The 25751-nt window shown below is 41.3% G+C and overlaps 1 protein-coding gene and 1 long non-coding RNA gene across 6 annotated transcripts in view; both read right to left on the bottom strand.

Moving 5' to 3' along the window:
• Window positions 1-732: 732 nt before the first annotated feature.
• On the bottom strand, window positions 733-10535 carry LOC148789955 (uncharacterized). Its single transcript, XR_016079383.1, has 3 exons — window positions 10405-10535; window positions 1601-1702; window positions 733-870 (listed from the first exon to the last, which is right to left on the bottom strand). It is a non-coding gene; the product is annotated as an uncharacterized LOC148789955 (long non-coding RNA).
• A 5441-nt stretch (window positions 10536-15976) lies between these two features.
• The window catches only part of LOC104611393 (calcium-transporting ATPase 5, plasma membrane-type), a 77507-nt gene continuing 67732 nt past the window's right edge, over window positions 15977-25751 (bottom strand). For 3 of the 5 annotated variants that reach the window (XM_010278416.3, XM_010278415.3, XM_088892864.1), the window contains 6 exons: window positions 19606-19651; window positions 17008-17142; window positions 16691-16798; window positions 16521-16612; window positions 16299-16386; window positions 15977-16211 (listed from right to left, as the gene is read on the bottom strand). In XM_010278416.3, coding sequence (XP_010276718.1) covers window positions 16305-16386; window positions 16521-16612; window positions 16691-16798; window positions 17008-17142; window positions 19606-19651 — 463 coding nt within the window. In that variant the 3' untranslated portion in view covers window positions 15977-16211; window positions 16299-16304. Of the gene's footprint in view, window positions 16212-16298; window positions 16387-16520; window positions 16613-16690; window positions 16799-17007; window positions 17143-17809; window positions 18119-19605; window positions 19652-25751 lie in introns of those variants that run through there. The other 2 variants (XM_088892866.1, XM_088892865.1) reach the window with 1 other exon arrangement.

The raw sequence follows: 25751 nt of genomic DNA on the forward strand, positions 1-25751 counted from the left end.
TCGCCTCCTTGATCTGATCGAAGGGCCTTAATGTATCTCCCTAACTATTTCTTGATCTCTTGTCTAAACTCTTTGAACTTTTCCAAGGATTCAGACTAGTGTCTCATTAGGTACACGTAACTATACCGTGAATGATCATCGGTAAATGTTATGAAATAAACGTGTCGATTACGTGTCCTAACATTCATGTGACCACATACATCAGTATGTATAAGGTTAAATTCATTTCTGAAGAATGATGGAGAACATAGAAACCATTCTCAAGTTCCCCATAAGTAATGAATTTGTTATTCTGCGTAATAGTAATCATATTACTGAACAAAATAGAAAAACCATCCATGCACAATTTTGAAACAAAAATCAAATTTCCTCTAAGTGTTGATACATAAAGACAATCTTTCAGTACAATGATTCCTTATTTGAAAACTAGTTTTACAGTTCCTATAATTGTAGCTGCAACTGTTGCAAAAGTCCCCAAGTAAAGTTTTACTTCTCCATCACTTAGTCTTCTACTTGTCTTGAACCCCTGCAATGTGTTATATGCATGAGTTGAAGCCCCATAGTCAATACACCAAGAAGCAGAAGTGAACAACAAATTGGTCTCTATGATAAAAGATTCAAAATTACCATACTTCTTAGTCTCTAGATACTGAGGACAATTCCTCTTCTACTGGTCAATCTGCTTGCAAAAGTGATAGGCATCCAATGCTTTGTCCTTCTTTTGCCTTTTAGGCTTGCTAACTTTTTTCTGAGGCTTTTTCTTTTCCCTCCTCTTCTTCTTACCCGAATTGCCACCTTCAATAAGCATGGCTATCGGTTTGTCCTTATATCGGTTTGTCCTCCCACATCGGTCTATGACGCCCCTATCATCTTATGAAACAAAAACAATTCCACAGTAAATGGATAGCTCAATTTTATGGTGCATCTCCTCATTACTGAAGGACCCATCTTCATGCTAATGATGGAAGGCCTTTAGAGAGTTCATCATATGAATCTCCCTATCACATACGCTTATATTTTACAAGAGAACAAATAATTATGCCCTAATTTTATTTAGGTTAAACCAAAGTAGCTCCTAATGATTTTTTTAAAGTCAAATTCAAATGGGCCCTAAACGACTAGGGTTCCGAACGGTTCATCCTGGAGAGGAAGCTAATATGGATCCCATCAAGAAGGGAGATCATCCAATAAGGACACCATGGCAATGATGTGCATTCAGCCATAGAGTGCGAAAGAGCCACTATCGAATTGACATGGACCATGTGCTTATGGCCCATGTACATAGCACATCACACAACATACATCATATGCATGAAATAAAACCACAATTGATCCAATCAATTTAATCATCTATAAAACCCTAAATTAATTAGGTCAAATCAGTATCAGCCCAATAAAGCCCATAATATTATCAAATAACATTATCTAGGTATATGGGTTGAATTGCAAAGAGCAGTTCAGCCCATATAGCATTTATGCTGACTCGGGCTAATGCAATTTTATCAGATTAAAACTGGGTTTTACAAAGGTGGGCCGAATTAAAACTTGAAGTAGGCCATCAACCCTCTAGACAAAATCGAATTTGGGATAGAAAACTAACCCCATTGAACCAAGAATTCGAACCAACTAGCTTGGACCAAATCTGGTGCAAATCGGCCCAAGTTCTGGTGTCCAATTCAAGATTTAATTCAAGAATAATGATCTGCAAAATAAATTAATTCAAGATAATCATAATTATCAAGAAAACGAAATCAAAGGGTTGTAATATGATAATCTTGGACATCCTGCAAACCTGAAAAGAAAAATTAATCGCAAATTGCAAAATCGAAAACTGTAAATCGTAGATTGCAGAACTTCTTTCCGCGAACTCTTCTTCTCCTCTATCACACACTCTAACAATCTCCAGATGAAATAAAATAGAAAAAAAAATGATCTTTCTACTATTACATCACATTGAATCCCATACAATTTGTCTAAAAATAAAAAAAAAAATATTTATAGACCAAATCAAATAGAATAGAAATAGCAGGGTGCGCAAATCTTGGCACCAAAAAGATTCAATCTCCATCACACGTGCCGCCGCCCAAGAATTCAAGAAACATCCATAAAACAATTCCATAAATATAACAGAATAAATAAAGATTTATTTTTTAGATCATTCACCCAAACTCTGGAAACCAATTCCTAGAAAAACTACTAATTGCGCAAATCGAGTAGAACGTCTTCTGCCTATTTGCGCAGAACCATATATGATATAATTTGGTTCAAGACTTGAACCTGGCTCTGATACCTCTGAAGAGATAGGAGATCCATCATATGGATGGCTGAACCCTGTAGGAAGGTTGGGCGAAATTTAAAAAATTTCTTTCTCTCCAATCCGGAAATCGTATTCCCTAATTTAGAAAACTGCATTTTCAAGGTTCATTCTTGAAACAAAACCAGACCAAATCTGTAACCAAAAAGGAAGGAAGGGATATACATGATACAAAGTAATAGTAACTCCCAACATAGGTGTTCATGCCCAAAGAGAAGACCAAAACCCACTTCCAATGAAGATGACACAATGTATGGTGAACCAAGATCAATAGGATGGTTCTTTAGCAAGAACCTGAATTCTTCAACAAGAATCGAACAAGGGCTGGTGAGCACGACATTTTATTGTTTCTTCCAGCAAGAAACAATATCAAGAACCTTTCTTGATCAGCTCCACAAGTAGAAATCGAATTGGGTTGGGGCGAAAAGAACTGGGGAGAATTCTGTAGGTTACTAAGTGTGTATAAACTGAGGAATTCGCCCCCTATTTATAGCCTTCTTTGGATCAGCCTCCTAATCCAATTCGGAGATGGTTTCTTGATTCAAATCTGATATTTGGGTCTGAATTCTTAAATTGATAAGACTTATCTTATCCTTCCGCTAATCCTGATCAGGTTATAAATCAGATTTTGCCCCCTTTTAATTAACTGACTTAAGCCTAGTTCAAAATGGGCTTTAGGCCCATTAAGTCACATAGCTCACTTACCCTTTAATATGCTAGCTAACTTGGCTCTCTTTGTATGGCATGGAACCCTATCAAAGACAACCCAATCCGGCACCTAGTGCAATACCATAATCGAGTCTAGAGGTCAGGTGTAACATTCTAGTTTTGCTCATCTGTCTTCAAAGTCCAAGGAAACACTAGAATTTGGTCTAGTTCAAGGTTTCATGAAAACCCACATTGCATGTACCTCAGGTCTCACACTAGTAGCTGAGATAAGCCACCCCAACCAACTTGGTGGCACATCAATGTCAGCCTTGGCAGGATAAATCTCCCCAGATCTATCCAATGGTTGTGAAGATTCTAAACTAAAATGAGCCTCATTAGTGTCCAGTTTAAGGGTATTACACAGAAACACACCATAATAAAATGAATCAAATATGTACTTTATTCATTTACAATAATTGTCATAATGTACATCAAGCCAATTGGAGTAAGGGCATACACTGTCTAACAGTGTCCTCTCCTTTTTGCAGTCGGCAGAGAGTGATAGCATCCATGTGGGTGCAAAGGTTCAGATGGTATCTCCGGAGCACGTGGCAGAGGCTTCGGCCGCTTATTCTGCTGAAGCGAGTTTGGTGAGTACTTAAGCACGTGCTACAAATTTGAATTTGTTATTATCACCACGGGTATATAGTGTGAGAACTAATCGACAAAAAAATAGTGCTTTGTTTTGAGGCAGGTTGATCGAGATGAAACTCAACCGACGAGGATGTCATACCCGCCGGTAAGGAGGTAGATCGTGGTTGTGTTTAACTAACTATTCAGCATTTGTCCTATAGTTGGTGCCATTGACCTGACTTGTTTGTTTCTGGCTCCATCGTAGGTACCCTTCGATGGACATCCAGTTGGAGTGCCAGACACTCCCTTCTTTAGGCGATTAACTGAGGAGTTAAGGGCGATGCAGCCCCCTAGCATCGAATCCGTGACTGCTAAGGATTAGGCCAGTCAGCCAGTTGCAGACGTGGGGCTGGACCGAATGTATGGAATTCTCTAGTGCGGCCGCTAGTGATGCTGGGCAATCTAAAAGTGTGGAGGGTACGGTTCTTGTTAAGCCTCACGCCCCTGTTATGACTTGTGGCATCACCGGGGATGCTTCTGTGCAAATGGGGGGGACAAACGACTCTTTGGGTGAGGCGGAGCGTCGCTCAAAGGACGAGGAGGTAGATCTTGGCATTACGTTTCCCACCAAGGAGTTGTTGTTCGAGGAGGAACTGCTCGAGATCCGACAGGAGCTATTGGAATATTGTGATCATCAAAGTATTCTATTGTTGCACTTCCCGGTAGCGGAGCCAATGCTAGTTCAGGGACAAGGCCTGTAGTATAGCATTTCTAGCGCAATTGTCGAGTTCACGTCAACTCCGATTCACGCGGGTTGGCTACAAGAAGGAAGTCTACATCCCAAGGTGATGCATCATCCGTCGGAAGATTTATCGTGGGCTGAATTTATCTGCTGGTTGGTAGCGTGTCGAGCCTTTTCATCGATGGGTTTCTTCATGACCTAGGTGGAGCAACGGGTTGTGGTATTAGCACATGCCATTTCGTAGGCCAGCCGGGACATACCTCAGAATTACTTGTTTCGTTCTATGAGAGATGTTCGCGCGTACCGTAAAATCATTGAGGCAGGCATGGCTAGGGTCACAGATTAGCTCAAGTGTTTGAGGGAAGAATGTGCACGACAGGAACGGGTTCTGGATGATTATAAGGCGAAGCTAAAGAGTCTAAAGAAATTCGAGGAGACTATCCATGTGCTAGAAACCATATCCGTGATCCGGGAAAAGTGGTCTGAGTGACTATCGCATTTTGTAGTGTAGACGACAATTCTCAGGTCGCCCCAAGTGTTTTATGATTTTGATACTACTGTACAAAATTCAGCTGTATTTTTACATTGTGTGAAGATTTTCTTTGGTTCTCAGTCTGTTGGCCATCAATCGCGTTGTTTATTTCCAGTCTTCATGGTTATTAGGAAGTGGCCAATGCCTTACAGAGATGTAGTAATGATTTGTGAGTTTAACGAATTTCACTGAGTGGCATGGACTATCGCTTTATCGTGAATTGTTGATGAATTATGCTAAGTCTATTGTGGGCAATAGCACAAGTGGCATATCATTGTCAATGTTTCGTGGGAGAATTTGGTCTCCCTGAGTTTGCTAAGGGGTGGGGGAATTCATGTGCTTTGTTGACGGAACCCTCCCTAAATGATTTTTCGTACGTGTGCCCTCCTTGTGCAGGGGTCACTCCAATCTTTTGTATCATTCTAGTCTTATGGCGAATTGGACTCGGTTATGATTTAAGCGCGTAGCATGGATTGACCTTTCATTATGTTTGGAGTAAATTGTTGTCTGCTAGTGAAGCTTTATTGTTGATGTAGAAACAAGATGGGGATTATTTTCGTTAGTTTATTGCGATTAGCCAGAGTGAAGCCCCTCATTGCAATTATCAAAATTTTTGTCTATGCCTGGGATTACCAGGGCTTTGTCTGTGCCTGAGGTTGCCGGGGCTTTGTCTATGCCTGGGGTGTCGGGGCTTAGTTAGGTGCCCGGGGTGTCTAGGGCTTTGCATGTGTGCCTAGGGTGCCAGGGCTTACCTAGATGCCTAGGGTGTCCGAGGCTTTGTATGTGTGCCCAGGGTGCCAGGGCTTACTTAGGTGCCTGGGGTGTCCGAGGCTTTGTGTGCTTAGGGTGTCGGGGCTTACTTAGATGCCCGAGGTGTCCAGGGCTTTGTATGTGCGTCTAGGGTTCCAAGGCTTACTTAGGTGCTTGGGGTGTCCAGGGCTTTGTGTGCCTAGGGTGTTGGGGCTTACTTAGATGCTCGGGGTGTCCAGCGCTTTGTATGTGTGCCCGGGGTGCCTGGGATGTCCAGGGCTTTGTATGGGTGCTTGGGGTGTTGGGGCTTACTAAGATGCCCAAGGTGTCCATGGCTTTGTAAGGGTGCCCAAGGTGGCAGATTGCCTAGGGTGCTCGGGGCTTTGTATGGATGCCTAGGGTATCAAGGCTTATTGAGATGCCCAAGGTGTCCAGGGCTTTCTAAAGGTGCCCGGGGTGCGAGGGCTTACTTTGGTGCCTGGGGTGTCTGGGGCTTTGAGAGAGTAAGAAACAAGATATATAAGCAAGTGTATAATCGAGGCAAGTGTATACATTCTTAAAAGAAAGAGAATATTCGCATCAATGTCATAATATGAAACCGTATCCCACGTCAGAAGAAAATTTAAAAGAAATTCATCACAGAAAAAAAATGCATATTTGTATGATTACAAAGAAATATGACTAATCAAATTAAGGTTTCAACCAGTAACCATTTATGGTTTCATCGTCGTCACCTATATCTACAGTTTTGACTACATAATAACCCAAACGGTGGGCTTCCTTTATCAAGTTGGGTCCCTCCCATGTTGGTTGCGAACTTTCCTGTAGATTTGCCTTGCCTGATGTTGAGAGCCGTCTTCAATACTTTATTCCCTTCTTTAAAGTTTCTAGGCCTTAAGTGTCTGTTGAAATTGGTTGCTAGGGCCTATTTGTATTTATTTTGTTTTTTCATAGCACAATCTCTAACTTCATTTACTACCTCGAGGTTGTATACGAGTAGGTTATCCAGATCTTCTGGTCTGACCTTCTTACCCATTACAAAGGCTATCCTAGCAGATACAGCTTTGATTTCTACTGGCAGTACTGCATCTTCGTCGTAGACTAGGGAGTAAGGCGTTGCCTATGTTTCCTAATTGATGTGTGATAAGCCCACAACATCTCCGATAGTTTTTCTACCCAATCCCTTTGATTATTGGCTACCACTTTGCTCAGCAGCCTTAACAGTGTCTTGTTTGTGGTTTCCACCTGACCATTGCCTGGGGGGTAGTATGTTGTAGATGTTCCTAATCTTGCCTCGTATTGCCTAAAAGATCATGGACCTCTTGATTCTTGATGGACAAGTCGTTATCAGTCAATATCTGCATTGGTACCCCAAATCCGTGGACAATGTTTTGTCTCAAGAAGTTCGCTATGTTGGCAGTACAGATTCGTCATAAGGGAACAGCTTCTACCCACTTAGTGAAGTAATTTATTGCGAAAATGATGAAACAGTACCCCCTAGAGGGTGGGTGTATCTTTCCTATGAGGTCTCCCCCCAAGTGTGAAAGGGATAGGGCGTGATAACTAAGTGCAGGTCATTGGCAGGCTTGTGACACTTGTGGCATCAGCACACATGCTGATGCGTGTCTTCCATCATAGTTGGCCAATAAAAACCAAGGTGGAGGATGTGGTTGTGTAGGGAAAGCTGGCATTGATGAGTTGCAGGTTCATAACTATGGGTTGTCTCTAATATATCATCAATTTCCTCACCGGCTAAGCATCGTAAAGGCTTGCCCGTGTATGATTTCCTATATAGCACCCTGTCTTGGAGGTAAAATCTCTTGATTTTGGACAGTAGCTTTCTCTGCAAATAGATGTCGATGGGGAGTGTGTTCTTCTACAGGTATTCTATGTACATCCTCCTCCAGTCCTCATCACAGACCACTAAGCATTCCTTGTTCTCTATTTGTGGGACACATTTATCGCACTCTCTTTGCATTATAGTGGAGTTCCACTTCATCGTAGGTCAATAATATCCCAGCCGTTGTAGTTTATAGAATAGGGAACTCGTGATATCTCCACAAGTGGCTTTTTGAATTTTGTCCAACACTGCCTCTGCTTCCTGCTTGCCTAAGCACCTTGTCCTCACGCTGTCTGATTCTCGATGATATAGCACACCATGCCCCAACTGGAACTTTGCGATCAACCTAATGTCATGTGTCCCTATGGTCTCGCCATTTAGTTTTTGTATCACCTCATATCTCCAATTGCCAGACGCTATTTGCCCCTCATCTCCCACTTGGTCTTTTAGGACGAGAGTTGATTGCCCGTCGACTGTTTGGATAATAATCTATATTTGCTCTAGGTTGGCCTATATCTTGGACCCTAAGGTAGCAAGTGCGTCAACGAACCTATTCTTGGCTCTATTCTGATGTTCGAAGTCTACATCTAGGTCGCGGATTAGCTTTTGGATCAGGGTCCTATAGAGTAGGATGGTGAGCTACTTTACCATCATGCTCTCGTCAAGCTGTCCAATAACTAATTTTGCATCACCAATCACCCTTATCTTCTTTGCGCCGACTTCAATCGCTTTTATCAGTCCAAGGGCTAGTGCTTCATACTCTGTTATATTGTGGGAGCAGGGGAACTGGAGCTTAAATGAATATGCAAAGGTTGCCCGTCCGGGGAGGTCAGGGTCACTCCAACGCCGACCGAAGTGCTCGTGCTACTCCCATCGAAGGTTAAGATCCACTCTTTGTTTTTTTCCAAGGCGACCATGGGTATGCCTCTAGGGATTTCCTTTGATATAAGGAAGTCGGAAAATGATGGAAAGGTGCCAGTAGATTAGCGGCTACCTGACACTTGACAGCTTTTGGCTGTATGTACTTTATCTCATATTCATTGAGGTGCATCATCCATTTTACGAGTCTATTGGAAATGGGATGTCTATTCATGAAGAACTTGATGGGGTCACTTCGTGCGATGAGTTGCACTTTTTGCCCTAGGATATAGTGTCAAAATTTCTGTGTGGCAATGACCAAGGCCAGACACTATTGCTCCATGTGAGAATAATTCTTCTCTGCTGCCTTGAGGGTCCTACTGGAATAATAAATGGGGCTTTCTACCTTACTCTCATCTTCTTGTGCCAACAAGCACCCTATGGCTTCCGTCCCTCTTGCAGTGTACATCCTGAATTCTCACCCGTCCTTGGGTGGAGTCATCATAGGCGCCTTGGCCAGTGCTTGCTTCAGTCGCTCAAAGGTGTCCTGATGCTCCTGGGTCCATTTGAACTCGATGGCTTTCTTGACTAATTTCATCAGTGGCAAGGCCGCATTGCGAGGCCGGGAACAAATCTCCTCAGATAAGAAACTTTTCTGAGGAATGTCTTTAACTGGGACTGGTTTACTGGTGGCGGTAGATCTAAGATGGCTCTAACCTTGCTTTCATCGGGATGAATCCTAGCCTGATCTACTCTGTATCCTAAGAACTTGCTTGGTCGTACTCCCAATGAACATTTTAGCATATTCAACCTCAACTTGAATTCCCTGCATTAGGTAAAGATCTTCTTTAAGACTTTGAAGTGCTCCTCTTTCTTCTTGGCTTTGACAACTATGTCATCCATGTAGCATTCTATTTCCTTGTGGATCATGTCATAGAAAATACTAGTCATGGCTCTCTGATACGTGGCTCCAACATTCTTTAATCCGAAGGGCATCATTTTATAGTAGAAGTTCCCTATGGGCATTTTGAAGGCCATGTGGCGTTCGTGGTGTCCATGAATATTTGGTTGTACCCACTGTAAGTGTCTAGGAAAGAGAATAGTTCATGTACAACTGTCAAATCTATCAACACCTCCTTATTCGGAAGAGGGAATTCGTCCTTCGGATAGGCCTTGTTTATGTCCCTAAAGTCGACACAACATCTGCGATAAGGTGAGGTCAGCATCTGGGTGTTGTGTTATTGCAATAAAGTTGGGTGGGAAACACTAACCTTATATGTCCATTCTTCTTCTTCACCGGATCCACATTGGCTAACCAATGGGGGTGTGCTATGGGCTTGATGAAGCCTACTTACAGAAGCCACTCTACTTCGTCCTTAACTTTCAGTGCTATCTCTGGCTTAAAGATCCTTTGCGGTTGCTTCACCGGCTGAAATTTTGGATCTATACAAAGAGAATGGAGGACAAGTTCTAGATTGAGTCCTAGCATCTGGTCATACGACCAGGCAAATACATCTTGAAACTCTGCGAGGAGAACACAAGTTAGGCTTGCTCTTGTTTCTAAGATTTTGCGATAAGGTGCTCCTTTACCTTTTAAAAGTGCAATGAGTTTTTTCCTATCCTCGGCTGTTAACTTGGTGGATTTGTACAAGGGTCTTTTGTCATATCCATCGGCTGCTAAGTTGATTTCTTCTAAAGGTTCTTCAACTGTGTCAATGGAGTCTGTCATGCACTTTGGGGTTATCCTAACTTCATCGCAATATTCTACTACATCTTCTTTTGATTCCTAAGGTTGTTCAATTGTTATTTGTCTCAAGTCTTAGGTATTTATGTTTTCATAGGCATATGGTCTGAACAGTGTACCTCTATGTCCATTATGCCACCGCTTGGTGGCATGATCGTAGTAATGTCAATTTGTGATGTGGTGAAATAATGCTAATTGAAACATTACATAGAGTCTTTAGTGAAAAAAATGTAATGATTCCCTTAACAAGTATAGATATCTTCTTAGAAATGACAAAAATAAAAAAAAAAAAGAAAACTTATGGTACATACTGCGATCAAGTTACATTAAATAGAAATCATACCTCAGGGATGGCTATTTTATTGTGGGAGATATGTCGCTCTCATGATCCTTGATGATGGTATAATACTCCTTTCCATCGTCCCCTGTCACCTGCACGCATCTGCTCCTTTCTGTCGTTCCAACGTCTTTGTGGGTTCATTCTTAGGTGGTCGTGATAGCTTTGTCCCTTCCACTTTGGCTATCTTCGTCTTGTTGTCCTCTGCCAACTCTGTAAAGCAAATGACGTCTTGGAGGTGTGTCTCGGGTTTGTCAAATGGGGCCCTGGTTGCTGGGATTCGGATCGACCTCCCTCGGTGTTTGGCCTTCATGCACTGATGGTAGGTCGAAGAGACAAGGGTCAGGTCATGTATTAGTGGTCATCCCAAGAGTGCGTGGTAGGAAGTCTTTCCTTGGACTACCTGGAATTCTTGCGTTTTGCAGAATGGCCCTATCACCACCTGCAGTTCTATGGACCCTCGGTGACAAACAGGGTTCAGGGGGGGCAACTCTAGCATTTGATCCCAGCCCTCACTGTGGCCACCTGGGCACCGTTGAAAATGCAAATTCTTAAGAACCCTCGTCTTGTAACCGATCCAGCTCTTCCTCTTACTTTTCCACCAGAGAAGCATACCACCGCTACAGCACCAACAACTCAAACATCATCAATGGCAACGACCCAGATCTCGAAACTGGGTTGTCTCTTTTCCTCTTCTGCAGAATCTTTTACTTGTGCCAAAGCAGAAACTAGAGAAAGAAATGGAGTGGGAAGGAAAGAGGAGGTTGTGTGTGTGTTTCTTTCCCTTTCTCTCTTTTTTAGGTTTCTTTTTTCTCTTTTTTTTATTATCATAGTGCTTTTTTTTATTTTTCTCTTTTCTCTTTTTTTATTTTTAATTTTCCAAATTTTTAATTTCTTTTGTGTGCATTTGTGCTTAACTAACATTTCCTACTCTTTTTTATTAATTTTTTTATCCTTTTATTCTACCTTTTTTCTCTTTTGTTTTTTTTATTAATGATTTGAATTTTAGTTTTTGTTTTTTTTTTTTTTTTTTGGGGGGGGGGTTGGTTGTTTTAGATTTTTTTATTTTATTTTTATTTTCTTTGATTTTCTTTTAGGTGTAATTGTGCCTAGCCTTCCTATCCCTCTTATTTCAAAATTTTTTTCTTCTCTTTTTTTTTTATTTCTTTCTAGTTTTTTATTTATGTTTTTTTAATTTATGTATAATTTATCCTATTGTTCTATTTTTATTTCATTTTTATTGGACTCTTGACAATTTTATCTATTTTTTGTTTCATTTTTGTATTGTTTTTTATATTTTTATGTGGGCCCCACAAGGGGTAAGCAAGCAAACAAAGCGGAAGTAGCTATTATCCTGAATAACTAGTTTGACATGTGGACAGTGATGCATGAGGGGAGGGCTTGACACCTACACTCAGTGGTTCCAACAAGGTTGTCAGCCTTCAAACCTCCACCCATCGGACAAATGGGCTTCTCAGGTCGGTGATTGGTTTGTGAGTTATCGGTGCGGTCCAAATGGCCTAGCACCTACTACCCCCCTGCTAATAGGAAATGGGATGCTAAAATCTAATGCAAATGGTGTGTGAAGAGTGTGGACAAACAAACAAGAAATCACAAAAATAAAACAATAAGCAAATATCTACTAATCATCAAGAAACAAGCAATTATTATTCTAATAAAAGAAAAAAAATATAGAAGCATCTGTATATACAAGAAAAAGCAATTAAGCCAAATGGGCACCATGTGGGCCCCACCTATGGTCCAAGAACTCCCTAGTGGAGTCTCCAGTCTATGAACATCAGAAAAACCGGCTCACTTGCCACTTGGGTTGGAAACGGAGTTGCCACCCATCAGTTATGGAAATGGAGGTGATGGGACCTCCAAGAATGGCATCAAAAATATTTTAGTTCGATAGTGACTCCAAGATCCAAGGCACTGGCTAAACCAGTCCAGGTAAGACTCGGATGGGAGAGGGAAGGGGTTAAGCACCCCTCTCCCGGGTCCAATAGGTTGGGCCCACATGGTATATCCAACAAACAAGCATAAACCACCATGATAATAAGAACCAAGCACCAAAGCAAGCCAATACAAAAGGGAAATTGTTGTATCAGTTCTCGTTATTTTCCATTTATATATTTTTTATTTTTTATTATTTGTTTCATTTTTTTATTTATTTTTATTAATTATTTATTTATTTATCTTTTATTTTTCTTATAAAAAACTATTTGTAAATTTTTTTGGAATCACTTTTACTATTATTTTATTTATTTTTCATCTTTTGTGTTTTTTTTAATATTTCTGGTCTATCAAATTAAGCATCCTGTACCAGTGACCCAAACTCGCCATTATAGATTTCCAACCTCCTATTTTGTTCTTTTTTTTATACCATATCTATTTTGCTTGTTGTAACCAAAGAGTTACTATTAATAGTCCTCCTCCGACCTCAGCATCATTGATGTCGAATAATAAAAAACAACTTGGTAGCTTTCACTTTAAGAGGAAAAACCCAACCACCCATTCGGTTAAATAAGACAGGAAAGAGATTAACGCATTCAATTCTAAACTCCTTAATTTTTCCACTCCAGCATAGTCAATTGTCAGAAGTAAACCAACTGAGAACTCAACAAGCAGTAATCCTTCTTTAGAACATATCAATAACAGAACCTTTCAAATTATTAACAGACAATCCCCTTTCAAAACGGATCACTACAACGGTCAAATTTTTAAAATCGAACAATATAAAAATCTAATAACACAATGACGAAACGGGATTAACATTAAGGATTCAACAGAGGCTGGTTCTATGACTATTTCACCACCAACTCCGGTAACCTCCTCAGATTCCGATTAAGCCATCACACCATACAAGAAAATGAAATGAGATAACAAAGAAAATGAAACACAGAAGAGACGCTAAGAGAGCTTAATTACCAGCTTGAATTTCAGCCTGAAGTACGACTTGAACAGAGCACAATAATCCCAATGATGATAACTATGAACGAATGTAATCGGATCTTGATCTATGTTATATGTTGGCCTGAATTCAATGGACGACGCAGGGGAAAAACTCTATCCTGTTGTGGTCTATGGATAGTAGCTCAAGTGATGGCTGCATCAATGGGGCTTGCTGATGACGGATAATGTTTTCTCCTAATCGGAAAAGAGAGGAAGAGAAGGGAGAAAATCAAGGAGGAAAAGAAGAGGAAGAGGGAGTCTGGAGAGAGAGGTAGAGCGGGAGTGGGTTGGTTAGGCGCCGTTGCTCCCCCTCTGCCTTCGAACAAGGAGATGAATCCCGTTCGAAACAAGGGAATAGTAGATCCCTTGAGGAAGAAAGGCATGGTTAAATAGTAGGGCATAAGGGCAATTTCATAAATTTTGGGAACTTGGGGGTATTTTTGTAATTTTGGATGAATCGGGTCAAACCGGGTCTAGGTCAAACCGAGCATTCTGGTTCAGTTCAATGAAAAGGATTCTTTGGCCAAAAAATGGAGAGTCGAGATGTGTTTGACCGCAGAGTGGGGTTGTGCATGTGAGGGCCAATGAGATTAACCGAAATGAAATCTTTTTAGATGAAAAGGCAAATGGGGGTAGTTTTGAATGAAATTTCATGGGGCAGGGTTTTCAGATATTCTAGGTTGATTGGAAGGAAGGATCAGATTGGCCTGACTATGCCCGAATTGGGCAGATCTGGAAAGGGTTTAAATTAGTTAATCTAAGGCTTCAAAATGGAATCTATGTTCGATGAAAGGGTAAACGAAGGTAGTTTCAGATGAAATTTCACTAGCCAGGATTTTTGGGCAGTTTGAGGTGATTGGCAAGGTCAGATTGAGTCAACTGGACCCAAATCAGGCGGATTTGGAATCCAGCAAATCTGGAGCCTTGGAATTGAATCTTTATGCAATCGGAGGGCAAACGAAGGTATTCTGGGTTGAGATTTCACAAGTGGACATCTTAGGGCGTCTAGGATTTAATGATGTGGTTGGATTTGTCTTCGGAGGGTCGAGGTCATCGGATAGATGTTTTAAAGTGGAATCTTGGTTTGATTGAATGACAAATGAGGGAATCTAGGGCTGAAACTTTAGAGGAAGGTGTTTTAGGATGTTCCAGGTCTGATGGTTGTGTTTGATCTAATGGGTGAGGTGTAAGTAGGGGTTAATCGAGGTCATCGAATAGATATCAGGTAGGTTGAAGAATGGATCTAAGGGCTCTCGGGGCGAAATATGGGTTTTTCTAGGTTTTTGGGTGTTTCGAAGAGGTCAGAAGGGTCTGATCAAGTGTTTAGGGTGAATTGGAGGCTTAAGCGACGGACCAAGCAAAAATCGAGTGCTGACAGCAAGTCCATGACCATCTTAATGTTTTCTCCATATCCACCATATCTCTTAAAATTGCCTTACACTTAAGGGTGTCAATAGACTGGTTTTGGACGGGGCCAATCCAAAATCAACCTGCACAGATTGAACAAACCAACAAGACATATTGGATTGGACCAATCCGGTCCAAAATATTTAGGGTAAATTACAAAGACCCCATTGTACTATGGGGTCAATGACAAAGTCCCCCCTATACTTTTTTTTGCGACAAAGACCCCCCTGAACTTTAGTCGTTAGACAAAGACCCCCTTTCGTTAATATTCTATCAATTAATGTCCAAACTACCCTTTCTATATTCCTCATCTTGACAAAGAACCCCCTGCCTCTTGGTGGTTCATTTGAGTTCCACCATCTCATCGTATGTTTAAGAAAAAAAGAAAAAAAAAAAAACAAGAGACAAAGATGAGTTCAATTGTTGAGATGGGCTTTTGTTTTTAGTTGGAAATGAAGTGAGGATGTAGGCAGACATGAAAGAGATGGGTTGGTGGTGGTTCATTTTTACATCATGATATGTGAAATGAAACTTAAAAAGAAGGAAAACAATAGGTTAAATAGATTTTAAGCAAAAAAGCACAAAAAAAAAGAAAATAGAAAAAGCTTAGTGGGATATTTTGGTAATTTAACGCTTTCCATCATCTGATTTAATGGACAAGGGGGTCTTTGTCTAACAACTAATGTTCAGGGGGTCTGTCGAAAAAAAAGTACAGAGGGACTTTGTCACTAACCCCATAGTACAAGGGGGGTGTTTGTAATTTACCCAAATATTTATTAGATCCTGGACCGTCCATAACAAATTTATATTGAATTGGGTTGGATTACGCCAATATCTAGTCCATTGATATAAGAATGTGTGTCAATGGACTGAGTTTGGGTTGAAATCAATCTAAATCAAAATGAATTTAAACAGATGAGATGGTCCAGACATTGAATTGGCCCGGTCCAAATTGGTCCAAAACATTCATTGGATTGGACCAAATCCAGTCCAATTGACACCCCTGCTTAGTAATACCTGGGTAATGTGTATAAATTATGGCCGGACTTCGGTGGTGCACCAATCGTGTGTATAAAGTAATAATACTGAGCACCAAATCACATGGTACACGTGGGTCCCAGAATGTCATGTCAGGAAATAGTGTATAAATTATGGCTGGCGAAATGCGTGTTTGTGTGTTTTAAGGGCGAGCAAGCAAGAGGATAGAAAGAGAGAGTGTTTAACAATTTTACCATTTTCCAGATATTTTCAACACCCCCACACCAAGGTAACCAGCATTCGGAGTTCCAAATGGCACAAGAAAGCAATCTAAAACACAAATTCCTATAATTAGTCAAGCGGTTGGTATAACTTCTGATTCCCTAACAGACAAGTCTAGCACACTTTCTACTTCTGGTCAATCCCATCATGACGGAACTTATCGTAGGAAAAGGCTTCACCAATACCTCAAGCTGAGAAAACCAGCACATAAATGATTACCCAACTTTTAATACCTCTGAATCATCATGCGCAAATAACGAGACTTTGAGGATCCTTACCACGGATCAACTTCGGCGCCTTTTGAAGAATTCACCGAATGGAGTTTCGGGTACTGGTATGAGTTTTCCAAGAATAGCGAGGGGCCAGCTGGAAGAACACAGCAGAAACACAATTACACAAATGTCAAAGGAAGTCTGATGTGAGAAATGTTTTAATAAATAACAAAAAGTTTAAGTTTTTATTAATATGGAAACAATGGTGCCAATGTGATGAAAGCAGACCTGATAAACCCAATAGCAACAGAAACAAGCCAATACTTCCAATTAAGCCTTACTGTTGAGGTGAACTTCCCCAGAAACTCGATGATAATGATCTATAGGCAGGAAAACGAAAATTTATAACATGCATTAAAACAAAGAGATTGAAGACTCCAAGGAAAAACCTCACTCACCTGAAGTACTAGCGTGATTCCAACTATACCCATAAAGAGGTGGTTTCTGGTCACTCCACTGAAAACATTTATTTCATCTGGCTTCCGAGCATTGAACTCATTAAATATCTGCAGTTTTCATACTTGCAAGTTAAATAAATATTATATTATAGAAATAATCTCTCCCAATTTGACATCCTTCTCATTTTCTTATTTGGGTACAAGAACGCGGTTCATGAGAAGTGAAAAATATAAATGATAAAAGAAGTCTCGGCTTTTCACACCCCCTTTACACATTTCTAATTCCTTCGGGTGTCGTCCATGGGACTGACGCTTACCTGACAGAGGACAAATGCATTAAATATCAAGGTATTCTTCACTTTATCAGCATGAGCATTGGTGTCACTTTTCAAGTGTAGAATACTCCTTCCATGGAAGTTCAGAACAAGGAGGACAACAACTTGATATAAAGCCTGCAATTTCCCAATTGTTGCTTATAAATCATCAATTAGTTGTGAAAACTGAAAAGTCATGGTAAATTTCTTCTTTTTCTTTGTTCCATCTTATATGAATAGGATTGCACTTTCTCCTATCTAGTATTAACATCCCATTAAATCTTTTATTATATTTCTTTCAAAATACCCCATTTAACCAGGTGTAAATACATTTACTTTTTCAATATTTCTTTTTATTTATTTACTTGCAAGGCAAAGGGCTCGACAACAGGGTAGACCCATTTCCATTACTTTTCATGGTGAAAAAAAAATTTTATCCCTTTGACAGGAAAGATCGTTTTTTACTTGCAATTATAAGGGCCTCGACAACAGGGTAAACTCATTTCTACTGCTTCTTATGGTGAAAAAAAAAAAAAAATTGATCCCTTTGACATCAAAGATCGTTTTGATGACATTTAGCAATAAAAGTCAATGGGCAGATTTCAGTGTTTTAAACTACACTTTGTCCCCCCACTGTCCTTGTTTACATCTCCAACCAAATCAAAAAGCTTTGATATTTAATCATCAGAATATAATATATCAATTTAAATATTAAATATTTATTCGTAAGTATACTATTAATCTATTCAAAGCTAGGTTTCTGAGAACCTTCCAAGAAAATACAGACACATTTTTACTCAATCAGTAAATAAAAAAGTTTTTATTGATTGTGTCAGAATAAACAGTATATGGTTAAATTAGTACTTTGTTCTCTATATGGTGTACAATTTGCAGTTTTGAACACAAAGATGGCCACTCTGCTCCTCTACTACTAAGAGAACCCCATAATAAACCAAAACTCTCTGTTTACAAAGGATAATCTCCACAGGTTAGTGTCACATGAAAGTGTCCTAATAGACTGATGTATCCAATAGAAACTTGCACCAAAATCAACTGTCAATTGTCTTACTCCCGTGATCTGATGCCTTATTCTTCATGGTCCAGCCATTTAACCCTTCAGCCAAGATATATTAGTCTTAGAGTCCAGTTCTACAAATGATATTTAAAAACCAGAGAATATTGCCAACTTCAGTAATTGAACAGCTTGTAACTCTGATCATATTGAGTTGCAGGTAGCTAATTGGTCCAGAGGATGCCAACTGGATGGCCTATTGCAATCTCTGAATACACCAACCATACCTGATTCACTATGGCCATGTTTGGAACCAATGCCATTTCTTGGGAGGTGTTTTTTGAGAAAACAGTGCTGCCTTGGTATGCCATTTTCTCAGAAAGCATTTTTCTTTTTTTGTTTGGGATTGGTGTTGGTTGCTGCCACAAAGGCGTTTTTCAATGCCACATCAGAATACTGTTTCTAGCAACAGTAAAAAAATGACAAAACACCATAAAGGGAGTTTTCTCAGACCACACCTTTCCTGATTTCCAAGGTGTAGTCTAAGAAAACGTTTTTTCAGAAAAACATATAACCAAACAGCAGGCATAGTCTGAGAAAACAGATTTTAGACGTGGCACTGATGTGGCACCGTTTTTCAAGAAAACAGCATCGGTTCCAAACATGGCTAGGGTTCCCAGGATTAAATCCATCAATCACCTTAATTATAGTCCTTAAATATCAGCTTGTAGCCTGGCTTCCCATTGGCACTAAGAACGGCAATTCAATGCCCCTGTTGCAATCTGTTAGTACACACTACCTAGTTAACCAGGATTCCCAAGACTAAATCCATTAAATTTCACTTTAATTCTACTCCATGGAGGTAGGGGTGTAACTTGGGTGGGTGGATCGGAATGGAGACAAACCCAGGCTCAACACTAAAGGTGCAAAGTGAAGGCTCCGGCCTGGCCCAATGTGAGGTTAACCACAAGTTTATGAACCCAGGTGCAACCTGAGCCTAACCAAAAACAACTCAGGCTGGGTTTAGGCTCAGTTTGTGATAGGCTTAGTTGGGCATGAACAGGTTTAGTCAGGTTTGAGAAAAAAAAAATTGACGAATGCGGGTTTGAATATATGTTTGTATATCCATCTTTTATTTGGCTTTATTGCCCAATTTAGGAATAGAATTGATTGAAAATATGCAAAGATTTCATTTGTAAATGTACATAAATATTTTATACATCTGTAAATACATATATACATGTATGTATTTGTCCATAGAATGGCTGCACTTATGCTCATTAAAACAACTTTCCCCATTATTTCCCTAAGAACAATTATTTGTGAATTCGATTAATATATATGGTGAGGGAAAAGTTGTCAAAAGAAAATACCAAACCCCATAGAGCTTGCAAAAGCAGTTTTTGAAATCAAAGTTTGGTTTTATGGCTAGAGATGTAAACAGGGAATCTACGAGGACATGTATAAACTAATAACTAGTATACCACTATACCGTAGGGGCAGAATGAAAATTTCAACTTTTATCATTTATCCCTTTTCCCCAAAGATGTGACAATGATAAGCTACCAAAAATAAAGGATTAAGAATACCTGAACAATTAAGTTCCTCCACATGATATTCGTGATGAGAGGTTCACTGATAAAATCAGAAACAAAACATTAATGAGCATTTTTTTTTCACTTTTGACAATTACCATTAGTAAACAAACTAGATAGTTAAAAAAAACACATGATTGATAAAATAAGCCAAAAAACTATAACTATGACACAATGCATGTCATTCCAAACACCTTTCCTATATCTTGTTGTCCCCATCCTACTATGCCTTTCTAGCCTCCATTTCCTCTCAATCCATCCCAAAGTTTGTTTCAAAAGCCTTAGCCACACTAGATTGGAAGGATGCTATGAGTACTGAAATAGAAGCCCTTCATAAAAACAATACCCGGGATATTGTTGACTTGCCAACTGGGAAGGAACCTGTTGGGTGCAAGTGGGTTTTCACTATCAAGTATCGTGTAGATGGGTCAATTGAGAGGTATAAGGCTTGGCTTGTTGCCAAGGGATATACCCAGGTAAATAGGATAGATTACGCTAAGACCTTTTCTCCAGTTGCTAAGATGACTTCAGTGAGAGTTCTTTTATCCTTAGTCGTGAGCTATGATTGGCCTTTGTATCATTTTGATGTTAAGAAAGCATTTGTAAATGGTGATCTCACTAAAGAGGTATATATGTCCCTTCCTCCCGGTATACATGGAAAGGAAATGTAGGGTAAGGTGTGTAGATTGAAGAAATCACTTTATGAACTAAAACAATCGCTATGTGCTTGGTGTGACAAGTTTAAAATTAATCTTGTTCAGTTCGGCTATACTCAAACTCAATTAGATCATACTCTCTTTCTTAAGAAAAAAGGAACACTTGTGACATTTCTTATAGTTTATGTAGATGATGTTGTGGTTACTGGCAATGATACAGAAGAAGTTAGTGCTCTCAAGAAGTTTCTCAACTTTAAATTTGAAATTAAAGATTTAGGGGAGTTGCGATATTTTTTGGGCATTGAGGTTGCTAGGTCCAAGAAAAGTATCTTTATTTCTCAGCGGACGTGTTAGGAACTGCCTAACTCAGGGACTCTTTCGAGTGAGCCTGCTTCCAGAATGAGAGAGAGAGAGAGAGAGAGAGAGAGAGAGAGAAAGGAAGAGAGGTTGTATTCCCAATTCAATAATCCCATTCGATTATAGTTTGTTGTTATATAGCTGTTACAGTTCCGTTGTACCAGCCTCTCCACTTGTCTAGTTTGTTACAATCTTTGATCTAGTGGTTGGCTGTTAGTTACAATCTTTAAAGGCTGTCGTGGCCTTTTCTTGTACACTTGTATTTCTTTAGTTTGTGTCCCAACAGTCCCTCCCCCCTTAAATTCGACCTTGCCCTCAAGGTCAAGATGTGGGAATCTGTTCTGTAACTCCAAGTAAGGTTCCCAAATTGCATCCCCAATTGGGAGGCCTGACCATACCACCAAGGCTTCTGGTTCGATGTGATTCCCTTTGCGTATCCACCTGAAATTTGTTATCTGAGTGGGCTCAGTTTGAACTTGGCCCTCTTCCGAGAATGATGGGAGGGTGGTTGTTGTTATTGCTCCTGTTTTTGGCCATTTCTTTAATAGGGATACATGGAATACAGGGTGTAATTTTGATGTTGCTGGGAGGTCCAGCCTGTATGCCACTGATCCGATGCGCTCCACAATCCGAAATGGGCCGAAGTACCTCGGGCTCAGTTTGTTCCACCGGTGGCCAGATACTGAAACATGCTTGTATGGTTGCAATTTAAGGAAGATTTGATCCCCGACTTGGTGTTGGGCAGGCCTATGTCTTTTGTTGTAGGAGTCTTCCATCCATTGTTGGGCTCACTGGAGGTGGGATTTGAGATCTTGTAACACCCTATCTCGTTGGAGGAGTTGGTCTTCTACTGCGGCTACTACTGTAGACCCCTTCTCAAAGGGAAGTAGGGGAGGTGGGTCCCAACCATATAGGGAAGTAGGGGAGTTGGTCTTCTACTCTGGCTGCTCTGTGATATGTGATATTGTACCACCATTCTTCCCAATGAAGCCACTTGAGCCACTGGCAGGGCCTTTCCCCTGCATAGCACCTTAGGTTGGTTTCCAAACTCCGGTTGACCACTTCAGTCTGTCCATCTGTTTGAGGGTGGTAGATGGTAGATTTTAAGAATTGCACTCCTTGTAGTCGAAAAAGTTCTGCCCAGAATTAACTCATAAAGATAGGGTCGCGGTTGGAGACAATAGAGTTGGGGGTACCATGCAGTCGTGCCACCTCCTTAGTAAAAATTTCAACAACCATGGAGGCTGTGAAGGGGTGGGGCAGAGAGAGAAAATGGTCGTATTTGGTGAATCTATCAACTGCTACGAGAATGGCGGACTTACCATAGGAAAGGGGGAGTCCCGTTATAAAGTCCATGGATATATCTGCCCATACTTGTGTCGGGATTGGGAGTGGTTGTAGCAATCCCACTGGAGATTGGGTATCCGCCTTATTTTTCTAGCAAATGGCGCATTCGGCTATGAATTTTTGGACCGAATTTCTCATGCCTTTCCAATGGAATTGGGTGGCTAATCTCTTGTAAGTGCGTAGGATCCCTGAGTGCCTTCCTACTGGGGATGAGTGGAACAATTCCATGAGCTGTTGAATATGAGCTGAATCTTGTGGTATCACCATTCGGCGTTTATATAGTAGCAAGTTGTTTTCCACTATGTACCCTAGGGGGCTAGTAGGGTCTTCTTGGATCTCTGCGCGCAACTTGCACAGTTGTGGGTGCCTTTCAGCTTCCTCCCTTGGCTATCCCATGATGGAACATGTAGGGCCCATGAGAAGTAATGGGAACAGTTGTGGCTGGCGTGACAATGCATCTGCAACCTTGTTAGCGTGCCCAGCCTTGTATTTAATGACATAATCATAGCCAAGTAATTTGACTATCCATCATTGCTGTTCCGAGGAGAGTACGGACTGTTCCAATAGAAATTTCAGGCTCTGGTGGTCAGTTCGAATGATGAATCTCCTTCCCAGGAGGTAGGGACACCATCTCTGAACTGCAAGAACAATTGCTATCAATTCGCGTTCATATACTGATTTGGCCCATTTTTGAGCGGTCATTGCCTTGCTTAAAAATGCTAATGGTCTTTCTTCTTGCAAGAGGACTGCACCCACTCCTTGGCTTGATGCATCACATTCAATGATGAAGTCCTTTGAGAAGTCGGGAAGTGCAAGCGTTGGCGGGGAGGAGACAGTTGTCTTGAGTGTCTCGAAGGCCTGTTGGGCCTCCTTAGTCCAGCAGAACCCATCTTTCTTAAGCAAACTGGTCAAGGGGGCATCAATCATTCCATACCCTCTAATGAATCGCCAGTAGTATCCTGTTAATCCCAAGAAGCCTCGTAACTCCTTAACATTTTGAGGTCGGGGCCAATTTGTCATGCTTGAGTTCTTTTCCGGGTCTGCTGCTACCCTGCCGTTCTCGACCACGTGCCCCAAATAATGTACTTGTGTTTGTCCAAATGCGCACTTTGACTCCTTTGCAAGGAGCTTATGAGTCCTTAACAATTCCAAGGTGATTTGTAGATGTATTAGGTGCTCGTCCCATGTAGCGCTATATGCAAGTATGTCATCAAAAAATACAAGTATAAATTTGCGCAAATGGGGTCAAAATATGTCATTCATAAGGTCCTGGAATGTAGCTGGCACATTGGTCAGCCCAAACGGCATAACCAAGAATTCATAATGCCCTTCGTGTGTACGAAAGGCAGTCTTGTGGATGTCTCCTTCATGGACCCGAATTTGATGATATCCCGATCTCAAGTCTAGTTTAGAGAATATGGTGGCCCTGCCAAGTTCATCCAATAGTTCATCGATTACTGGTATCGAGAACCCGATCCTTCACAGTGATACTATTCAGGGCCCTATAGTCTATGCAAAACCGCCACGTCCCATCCTTCTTTTTCACAAGTAATACTGGCGAGGAAATGGCCTTTGGCTGGGTTGTATGATTTTTCTATCAAGCATCTCTTGCACTTGCCTCTCAATTTCCAGTTTCTGAAAATAGGGGTAACGATAGGGCCTTACATTTGTAGGTGCAGCCCCAGGCAACAAGGGGATGTGATGGTCATGGGCACGCTTTGGTGGTAGTTCCTTAGGTTCTTGGAAGATCACGAAGAACTTATGAAGGAGCTGCTGTAGTTGTGTGCGGCCCTCTTCGGATCTGCTTTCTTGGGCTAGAATGGGGCCATTTGTGTGGGAATCTATCTACAATAAAACGATGTGGGTTGGGTCTGCTGCTTGCTTCGTTAGGGAGGCGAGGCTGATAGGTCCTGGGCCCTTAGATCGTTGCCCTTGAATATGTACCTGTGAGTTGCCCATTCGGAAATCCATGGTGAGGCGGGCCCAATCACATATCACCGGGACTCCAAGAACGACATCTGCTCCACTGATTTCCAAGGGGTGTAGATCCACCTTGAACTCATGTCCTTGTATCCTTATCTTTAATTTTGTGCACATACTGTCACATACCAGGTTGCACCCATTAACTACATGCACCCGAAAGGCTGCACATGGTTGGACTAGAACCCCTAGTTGCCTGCCCAAGGTTTGGGTGATGAAATTGAGGGTGCTGCCACTGTCTATCAAAACCGATACATAGCGCTGCTGTATCAGTCCGGTTACTCTCATCATTTGAGAAGAAGCAAGACCGGTCAAGGCTTGCAGGGATACTTCCAGGTATTCCTTTGTCCCTGGTACCCATTCTTGGTCATCCCTTGGCTCCTCAATGTCGGCTAATTGCTCGACATATTCAGTTTCAGGTTGTAGGAAGAAAACTTGCGGGACCTTACAGCGATGGCCGGCCCGAACTTGTCTCCACATGCGTAGCAAAGGCCCTTTTCTCGTCGGGCTTGCATCTCAGCCCAGGTTAACCTCTTGGCTGAGCCGGGGCCTAAACCAGAGCTGCCATCCTTACCTGTGATTCCTACTCCTGCTTTGGGCTCTGGTTTACCCAAGATTCCAGGTTCTTGGTTGGTTACACCAGGTCTGATTGCATCTCCCAAGGGTCAGCTGATCCTTCTTGCCCGGTTTAATTTGTCTTCATGTAATCGGGCTATTGCTGCTGCTTCAAGAACGGTGGTGGGTTGCATGGCATTTACCTCCAGCAGCAATTCCTCCTTAAGTCCTCCAACAAAACTGCCGACAAAGCGCGTTTTCTGGCCAGCCTTGCACGCGCACTGCCAATCTTTCAAACGCCATCTGATAATCTTGGACAGAGTCGGTCTGTCGTAGCTTAGCGAAGCTTTCGTCATAATTCTCAAAGGCTGAGACCCCAAATCGCATGGTTAAGGCGTCGGTGAAGTCGGCCCATATGGCCCTTGGGTGTCGTCGGTGAAGTCAGCCCATGTGGCCCTTGGGTGTCATTGTTAGACAGTTTTGTATGCCCTTAGCTTCAATCCGACTTGATGTACTTTTGTTATTTAGTGGAAATAAATAAAGTGCATTTTGATTCATGTTGTTTGGTTTAATTCTGTGTAAGACCCTAAAACTGGACACTTATAGAGACTCGTGTTAGTTCTAAATATTCACAGCCGTTGGATAAGTCTGGGGAGATTTATCCTGCCAAGTGTTGGGATGGCCTGTCTCAGCCACCAGGGTAAGACCCGAGGCACATGCAGTATGGGATTACTTGAATCCTTGAACCGGACCAGATTTCCAGTGTTGCCCTGGACCTTGGAGACAGATGGGCAAAATTGGAAAGTTACGCCTGACCCCTAGACTCGATTATGACATTTCACTAGGTGTCGGATCGGCTGTCTTTGATATGCCAATTAGTGAGATCCTTAGATGGGGATCAAAACCTGGGTATGTTGGGACAGTTTGAGAATTCATCTGAGTGGGTGATCATAGTGACAGGATCAGCCCCTTTGTCGGACAAAGGGTAATGATCGGGAATGCACTCTCCCTGATGGAAACCAAACTGCCGGCAGTTGATTTCAATCGTTGGAATTTTGTTTTGCAAAATTAATATATTTATATATGTACGGTTTCAAATTGTTTGCAAATGGTTTTAATTCCCGGGATCCATGTGAGTGGAGAGTGCAGCATTGTTCCTTGCAGCCGAGGGAGAGGTCCTCTCTTGTCGGGCAGTGCTTGATCATTAAGGGCTGAGAGGTTAAGTGTAAGACCATTTAGGATAGT

This window comes from Nelumbo nucifera, chromosome 8, assembly GCF_055504915.1.
Source record: "Nelumbo nucifera cultivar China Antique chromosome 8, China Antique-T2T, whole genome shotgun sequence".
In the NCBI taxonomy this organism is placed as follows: domain Eukaryota; kingdom Viridiplantae; phylum Streptophyta; class Magnoliopsida; order Proteales; family Nelumbonaceae; genus Nelumbo; species Nelumbo nucifera.